This window comes from Barbatula barbatula, assembly GCF_947034865.1.
Source record: "Barbatula barbatula genome assembly, chromosome: 3".
Lineage (NCBI taxonomy): Eukaryota > Metazoa > Chordata > Actinopteri > Cypriniformes > Nemacheilidae > Barbatula > Barbatula barbatula.
In genome coordinates this window covers 20114123-20122921 of record NC_136764.1, presented here as the reverse complement: position 1 = coordinate 20122921, position 8799 = coordinate 20114123, and the positions used below count along the sequence as shown (strand labels likewise).

The following is an 8799-nucleotide window of genomic DNA, read 5'->3' as shown; positions in this document are numbered from 1 at the left end:
GGGCCATTTTGTGGCCGTGTTGTGGGCATTGTGGGTAGCATACGTTTTTAACAGATGGAGCGTTACCTGGGCACATTCTGTCAGACAAGTGACATGCTCAGGATATAGTGCTGCTTGCAGAAAGAAACTTGTCACTTGGTCCTTAGGAACGAACGCATAGCCTGCTCTGTGTAAATGCAGTATTTTACTCAAAAAAGCTATTTTTGAAAGGCTAAGGATATTACAAATATTTTAACTGCATTACATTTAAGAAGTAATTTGGAAGAGCACTCCCAATTTTAAGTGCCTATAATGTCTAAAATACTCCTGTGCGAAATATCCTGCAATTCCACGCCATTACCTTCCCCTGCAATGGAAGCACATTTCCACTGTTTTGACACACGTCACTCAGGTGACAGAGCGCTTGCACTGTATTTTTGGAGTACACTTGCTATTCAGTTCAGCACAGAGCAGGCTGGACCCATTTTTCGAATAAAGTCTAGCTACACTGTCTATTTTGTGCAATAATCAGGTTGTAACATGAATATGACAATACAAACTAAATCAAGCAATATTGCTCATTTTTAGTTCACATTAGGGAATGCACGCAAAAAAAACCCTTTCCTTAAACAATGTTGGTTAGAGCTCATGCCATTTAAAAAGAGGCCAGCTGTACAAGAGGCAGAGCCCTAACTAAGACCCTCCCCCCAGCTACGCTCAGATTGGTTGACCTGGTCCAGTGAGTGGTAAAACAAATGAAGTGTCACTGTGGGAGATTAGATAAATAAGTCAGTGGGGAGCAGAAGGTGGACTCGGGTTTATTTCAATTTGGTCAGATCACCAGAGCATTGCAGGGTCTCAATCCCTAATGACCAATGGGGGAGGGGATCGTATGAACAATCGTCTGTTTGGAGGAGGGGAGATGATACAGACAAATGGTTCAGAGATAACAGATTAAAAACAATCCTTCAGACAAGAGTCCCGAGCACCGCATTCGGTGTGAGATCTGGGAATACAATCTTTTTATTCGAACAATCAAGTGTGTATATTTGAGTTTGTACGTTTTGTGTTATTGGTTATCATGTCCTCTTGGTCTTCTTGGAGAGGTAGCTGTCATAATAAAAGTTGCTGAACAAAGCGATTAGGCTGAAAGCGTAGGCAAGCACTAAGGCATTCATGAAGTCACGGTCAGCGATGAGGTTGACCGCAGAGTGAATGGTCACAATAAAGAACTGCAGCAGAGGGGACAAACAGGCAATGACACAAATTCAGTGAGATATATGAAGCAAACCTAAAGAAGAGTTACTTCTTGATTAATCATTGTTTTGATGGGTTTGCAATATAAGCATCATAATTTAGGCTATTCCACAAACAGAAAATTATTCTATACACAGTTTAATATGAAACTTGTTGTGCTAATATGTGTCAGTAATACTTTACAATAATACTTTACGGGTTTCATTTTAACTAACATTAGTTAACATGAAATAACAAACATTGACCCTAATTTGCAGACTTACCAGCTGGAGACAAGTGAGGTATGAAGTATTTCTGGGGTCCTAGTGCAGCCGGACCATATAGTACATATACATCACCACATGAACAAATGAATTAATGAGGCCAATGTGGAAAGCTGAGGAAGAGAGAACATATTGGTCAAAAGCAACAAATAGAGCTTTTAAACTTGATTCAATATCAAGCATCCATGAGATACTGGGCATTTCGTTTGTCTAACATCAACATTTGATTATCCAAAGCAGGACACCATCTAGTGGTGTCAGGGTGCAACTACCATATACCAATAAATGTCTTCATCTCTATAAATAATCATGCATATAAAACCTCTAGTGAAAATCAATCTTATTGTTATTTATATTTGGCAAAACCTTTATTTGAGTCTTTTTATTAAATATTTAGAAAATCCGATTTTCAGACTTTTGTATAGCACAATGCACAAAAAATTCTGGGTTCGTTTTAAGCCATGATTGGGTCAAAAAGGGATCAACCCAAACTGTTGAATTAACTGAACTCAGAAAATGTCCATACTGGACCCATGGGTGGAAACAACTCAACAAGTGTGAATTTATAACCCAGTGGTTGGGTATGTCCGTTCTTCACCCACACATGTTTGTTAATATAAACCAGCATTATTAGAGTCTGTATTTACAATTTGACTGCCACCAAACTAAGACCCTGTTGATTGTACATACATCTGCAAACTGTAGAAATAGTATCTGTTTTGTAGACCCACTTACACTGCCCTCCTGCAACATACTTGACTCCTGCCCACCAGTTGAAAATCATTGTGCCGTGATGATATACGTGCAAAAGTGTCTTTGGAGAAATAAAACCACCAGCACACTCTGGCCATCTGTAGAGCCCTTAAACATATGTTAGCTGATATCAATGGAAATCATGTGCGAAGCTGTTGTGATTATCCGCATTGCCAGTGGGCATTCTGAGTAGTCAACAGGCCGACAAAACAAACTGTAATATGCCAACCAAGATGATGCTGTGAACTTAAAAAATGAAAAGTTTACAAAAATGAATACAAAATGAATCAAAGGTATGTTTGCCATGTCTGTTTTCTTGGCCCATACCTCATAGCACATATAGGCAGAGAGGCACACCATGTTATAAGAAGAGCCTTAATGTTGACTGGTCATCTGTGTGCCATCAGCATTGGACAAAGCCAGATGATGAAAAGGTAACAGAGGAAGATGCAACTGGAGAGTAAACCAACAACCATCCATCTCAGAATGAAAGTCTTTTATAAGCTTCTTAAACGACTTAATGCACTGTAAAATCACCGGTGATGTACGTAAATGAAACAGTACATTGATACATTGATACAGTAGCTGCAGTTTTGCCATGACGCTGGCGATACAGACACCTGATACAAAGTGATTAACCAGATAGAGCAGGTGTTTCAATATTTATTCAAGAGTCAAAAATAAAGTAGGCCTACCAGACAAACATTAAACAAAAATATGTAAAAAAAAACATTTATGAAAAACCTTGTTTAATCTATGAAATGAAATGTCTGTTAAATGACTTGCCATTGCGCTACCGCAATCTTCTCATTCAAGAATGTTTGAATGGCGCCATCTATCGGAAAACAGACGACAACTCGTTGCAGGGGGAGAGAGAGAGAGAGAGAGAGAGAGAGAGAGAGAGAGAGAAATCTTCTCTAAGAGGTATTAAGCAAATCTCCAACTATTTTCAGTGTGTTTTTTGTCGCTATTAATGCAGTGTCATAAGACATTATCCAGTTTTTGTAAATTGACCATAAAGACCAAAGACAATATTTATTATTTATTGTATTACGGCAAAAGTGAACTGCAAGTTTATTTTTGTCAGCTTGATTACCTTTTGCATTACCACAGTTTTAATAACAAAAATACCATGTTTAAACGAGGGTTATTGTGGCGAGCAAGTCCATGTTAAATGTGTGCTTCCTGTGCTTTTACTGCTAATAGGCTACAACCAAAGAATCTATGGATATATAATGTTTATACGGATAACAATATTTGTAATAATTTGTGTGTTCCACATTATGATACAATCTTACTTATACCATTAGATGCTTTAATGTACTGATGTGAATTTATATGAGAACACTCATGAAAGTCACACTTAATATAACATTTCAGATATATTAACAAACAAAAAGCAGTTTTTGTGGACTGACAATTAGCAATGCTCTTTTTTCAGCAACTTTAGGACACGTGAAAGGAAAACTGATGCACAGTGTTGCTGTCCCCTCTGCTCAACATCCATATGCAGAGCCCTGATCCAGGTTTAAAGTGCACACTTCATCGAAAGCAGTGAGGAAAAAACACTTGATACTCCAAACTCATCAGAAGCATCAGAGGTCCCACCTAATACAAAATCTGATATAATAGTAGCTTTGTTGTGTTTTTATATCTAGAAAAACAAATTATGTAAAAAATGGCAAATCCATTCTATTTGCACATACACATAGTCTAACAGTGCACTGTAAATACATTCATCTGGTTCAAACCAAGTGGGTGTTTGTGTATGTCGCCTCCTCTCCTGTAGAAATGTCTGTTGTGAAACTCTGTTGCAAGTCATGTATGATCGTGTCTGAGAGAATAACCTAGTCCCTAACTCTATCTATTGTAGTAACTATGTTTTTTTTATGAGAATGCTGGTTTGTGGTTGTTGATTTGCTGGTCACTTCAGTATTATCTACACTGCTGTTGTGGTTAGGTTGATGATGATGATGATGATGATGATGATGCTCATGTTGATGGTGATGATGATGATTCTGTTGAGGACTGGATTCCGATGGCTCAACTTCAGCAGGCTCTGCAGTGTCATTTTTCATGCTTTTAATGTCCTCTGATACTGTAGAATTGACACTCAGCTAATACAGAGTATGAACACTGTGTCATTATCGTGAATATTTAGTCAATATGAATTAAGAACATATTGCTTTATATACAGTGGCACATGAAAGTATTTGGATGCTGAAGCCAATCTTATAAAAAACAATTAAACATCATTAGATGCAAAAACGCACATTATGAAAGTAAATGAAGTCTTGTCATACTGGTATAAACCATGCATGCCAGTAAGAATAATCACAAAGACTTTAATTGTACAAGTGTGTTTGGTTAGGATTGGAGCTAAACTCCAGGAATGTTGTTAAATAAGCTTGAAGTATGTTTGACCTAAACATGCCCATTTTATAAATAGTTTTTGTTTAAATTGATGTTTTTAATATTTGTGCTACATTTTCTTTAAAATAAATGCACTTTTTTACATATTCATAGAATGATCTTTTTTTGTACAACTTTCAAGACTGAAGTGTCTAAATACTTTTTGGGGGATCACTGTGTTGCATATTGTTACTCACTGAGCAGTTGCATATGTCTTTATGGTATGTGGCCCGGATGGCAGCTTCTACATAAGGGTATGTAAGATAGCTGTATGGCAGGACAATATGGAAGGTTAAATATCCACATCTGTGAGCAAAAACATTGAAATTGGTAAACAATACATACAAATTGTGTGTTTTCCTAAAGCTGCAATCTATGGCACCGTCTCAATTAAAAAAATTGAATTGTAGGTTGTTTTATGTATTTATCTTCATGTGTGTTTACATCAAATAAAAGCAATCAGACCCTTCTTGGGGAATCCAAACCTGAACACTCAAATTATATATCAGTATTATAAGATGACCATTTAGAATCGGGGAAGGTAAAGAGAGAGTTTTAAACACAGATCCTTAAGTAGCTACTTGTTCAATTACTTATTTTGTTCCTTTTAACCAAACATTAGGATGCAGCTTAAAACACTTCATTCTTCTACAGATCTTCATAGAAATAGTCATACTAGTGTGTACTAAGTGTGTTTTGTTCATACCTATCATACACCAAGAAATCATCTTTGTCTCCATCCAAGATCTCCCAGACACTATTTTGCAGTGGGCTTTGCTGATACACGGTGATGCCCTGTGCCCTCCTCTTGAGCTCCCAGTACATGGCTCTGGACTGAGCGTCCTGCTCATTGATAATCATGAACGCAACGTCCGTCAGATTGCCATGAGCTAACTTGTCACGCAGGACCCCCAACCTTCAAAATAGAGGAGAAAAACTTATTTTTAAATATATTTTTCAAGTGGAATAAATATTTCACAGAAACTGAAATACTAAACAGACGCAGACACATCCTGCTCTGACCTGGCAGCCTGCGTGAGACAGAAGTGTCAGCTCGCTTGAAGAAGAGCCACGACGACTACATTTCCCACAAGCTCCTTCATTGGAGCCTTGTTAGCAATCTTCCAATGAGGAGCAGGCTTACAGATCCTGGAGCCAGTAGTTTCTTTCTCCACAAACAGCGGTGAAGCCTCCAGCAGAGCCAGAGAAGCAGAAAACCATAGAGGCCAGAGAGCCTTCATTATGTCTGCTTAACTTCATCCACTGCAATACCTAAAAAACAGATCCCATCAGCTTCTCATCGAGTAACCTACAAATTAATATGCTCCAGAATTAATTATATCAACATGTATTTTCATTATCGGCACATTGTTACTTCCAGCACATTCATTTTATTCCACATGTTTATTATACAGAAAAACTGACACAAACCTCAACCGCTGTTCCTTCTCTTTGGGTTACAAATAAGAACTGAGGGTAAGTTATTTGGTCCACAGTTTTAAGGGCACTTTGGGCAATCCCTTCCCCCTTAACAAACAAAACAAACCGAGACCATGTGATAATGCTCGGACATACTACAAAGAGTACAGAAACATCTTTCATATGTGCGAGTAATACAATATTAACTTTTTTCATAACAAATTAAGTGGCAGTACAGGACACTTGGACATTTTATTTATTCCCATGGTTGAAGAATATTAAACATCAATTGTTTGAAAATACAAGTGTATCGCACACAAACAAGTGAAGCTGTATATTCTGCATATACTGTTTTGTCGATATATTTGTCAGGGAAGCTTTCTCTTCAGCCTCTTTACTCAAAAGAGAGGAAAATCTATAAAACAAGTACTAGTTGGATTTGTGGTTTTGTTCATTGTGATTTAAAATTGAATCCTGAATATTTTTATTTTATTGCCATTCGGGAAAAGATTTAAAGTGAAGAAAATAATTGTAGCTTATGAGCGACTAATTTTTATCCGGATTTATTTTTCTCTGGCACAATTTTTTAACCGTGTGCTACTGTTCGCTTGAGCTAAATATCTGCTCATCACATCATGCAGAAAACAAGGACGTCTATAACATTCTTGACCCGTTCAAACAATGTAAACACAACTCTTGTCAGTTGCCATTGTTTTAGCATAATAATTCACTAAGTAAACACTTAACTATATTTACAATTTAAGTCAATGAAAAGCCTGCTCATACCCTTTTATAAAAAAGCTTAAGGTCTCAGACATCCATGTCCTGAATGAAATGTAGCCTATATAAATGGGAAAATCTCATTTAAAAATAATCTTTATCTGGCTTCAGATTTGCAAAAGTTTACATAATTCCTTTATTTACACAGAAAAAAAAATCATTATTTAAAGGGTCTTACACAATCCAATGGACAGAGTGATTGATTTTTAGTTTGCAAACAGCAGTGGTTCACCTTTAAAATGACTGGACCAAAGTACAAACTCTGATTCACGGAGCAATAACCTTTAGAAGGCAAAATCTCCACGCAGGCATAACAGCCATCAATTAAGGAACTGACACATTTGCTCCGACCAAACTCTTGTTTCTAGCGAAGCAGTAAACCCTGAGGAAGATTAGGCTAAGTATAGTTAAGAGGGAGCACCAGCAACATTTTTGAGAAACAGTTGTAACTGCTAATGTCAAAGAAAGGGATACATCTCTGGTGATGAACAGCTGATAAAAGTGTAAGTAAAAGGAAACATAAGGCCGGAAGTTCTGGTTTCCTAACAGACGTTTATTCTTCAGAACTTTACCCTCAGTGGCAGCTGCATGAGTCATGTGTGGTGGGTCTAGAAATATAAGATGTGAATCCTATACGACAGCTAAACTCTTTCACTAGGTGATACGGGTCAAACATAATACAAGATAAAGCATTACACGTTAAAATAGTGACTTAGTCACTTATATAATGCCAATTTCAACCTTTACCAATATCTCTGTGTCAAAAACTTTCCAGGTCTGATTCTAAGCATTGATTCAATGATTCCAGCTAAAGTGATTCTCAAATGTTCCTTAATATTTCCATTAAGAACAGACAACTGTCTAGCTAAATGTAGCAAGACCATAATATTGCTTCCTTTCTTTGAGTGGAGATAAGATACAATAACTCAGAAAACAATGAACCAACTTCAGATTCCTGAAGGATTTATGTAAAAGGTTTTAAATGCAACCCAAAAATAAATTAACCCAGTTGACAGAAAGAGTATAGTATGGCCTTTGGCATATTTAACAGTCAGTTTCGAGCATTAGTGTTGTTTCTTATGTCATAATTCCAATGAGTCCTTCATCCCCCGTCGTGTTGCCCTCTGGGCTGTCACAAGCAGTTATGATGCCTAGGCCTAGTTCTGCCAGTTCATCCTGTATGCTTGTGGTCACCATCATTTTGGGCTCCAGGCGATTACACAGCGTCCTGTAAGATGGTAGGGGGTAGCCCAGCTCCCTGAGGTATTCGTAGCCTTTAACTCCCACCGCGCAGCGGATTTTTCGGGCCGTCAGTAAAGTGTCATGGGACCACACTGCCCTCCGAGAACGCTTAGCTAATGTAAGGGCGCGTATCTGATCCTCGTAAAGGAACATCTGGAGCCCTTTCTCGATTTTACTCAGTTTGAAAAGACGTTTCTTCATCTCTTCTGCCTGTATAAATAAGAAATAATGAATACAGAACTCTAGACAAACTGGGTTGTTTTCAAAGCATAGTTGGTAACAACAACTCAGCATAGGGTAATTTAGAACACTTTGTCTAGATTTCACACGACTGTAGGTTGAAAACATCCCAGCATATTTTGTGTTTTATTTTAATTGGTTTTCAAAACATGATAGATAATGATGAAATTACCTCTCTCTGCAGTCTGACTGTGTGCTGCTGTTGCTGTTCCAGTTTGGTTTTGTAATGCTGGCAGAGAGAGCAGGGTCTTTCCTCCTCTGACCCCTGAACTCCATCCTCCTCTGTATCCACAGGGGGCTGGCGACGGGCATAACCATGGTCCCCCATGTTCAAGTCCTTCTCCACTAAATAAATAACATGACATTCAGATACAGCACGCCAGGAGAGAGACCACAAATGAACACTTAAATTAAAAACTATATAAAATTCTGTCATTATTGATTTTCTATGAAT

At 37.7% G+C, this 8799-nt stretch overlaps 2 protein-coding genes across 3 annotated transcripts in view; both read right to left on the bottom strand.

The window, feature by feature from the left end:
- Positions 1–2729: 2729 nt before the first annotated feature.
- On the bottom strand, positions 2730–6961 carry selenop2 (selenoprotein P2). Of its 2 annotated transcripts, XM_079452706.1 has the most exons (6): positions 6870–6961; positions 6096–6191; positions 5688–5936; positions 5371–5580; positions 4862–4970; positions 2730–4369 (listed from the first exon to the last, which is right to left on the bottom strand). In XM_079452706.1, exons 3-6 carry the CDS (start codon positions 5903–5905, stop codon positions 4100–4102), a joined length of 807 nt encoding a protein of 268 aa, XP_079308832.1. In that variant the 5' UTR covers positions 5906–5936; positions 6096–6191; positions 6870–6961; the 3' UTR covers positions 2730–4099. The 2 variants fall into 2 exon arrangements, with proteins under 2 accessions (XP_079308832.1, XP_079308833.1); XM_079452707.1 differs by lacking the exon at positions 6870–6961 and having other exon boundaries at positions 5688–5973; positions 6096–6136.
- The window catches only part of LOC306892005 (uncharacterized protein), a 3124-nt gene continuing 1269 nt past the window's right edge, over positions 6945–8799 (bottom strand). Inside the window, exons 3-4 of the mRNA XM_079452705.1 lie at positions 8518–8690; positions 6945–8315 (exon numbers count right to left, since the gene is read on the bottom strand). Of these exons, the coding sequence (XP_079308831.1) occupies positions 7941–8315; positions 8518–8690 (548 nt within the window). The 3' untranslated portion in view covers positions 6945–7940. The remainder of the gene's footprint in view (positions 8316–8517; positions 8691–8799) is intronic.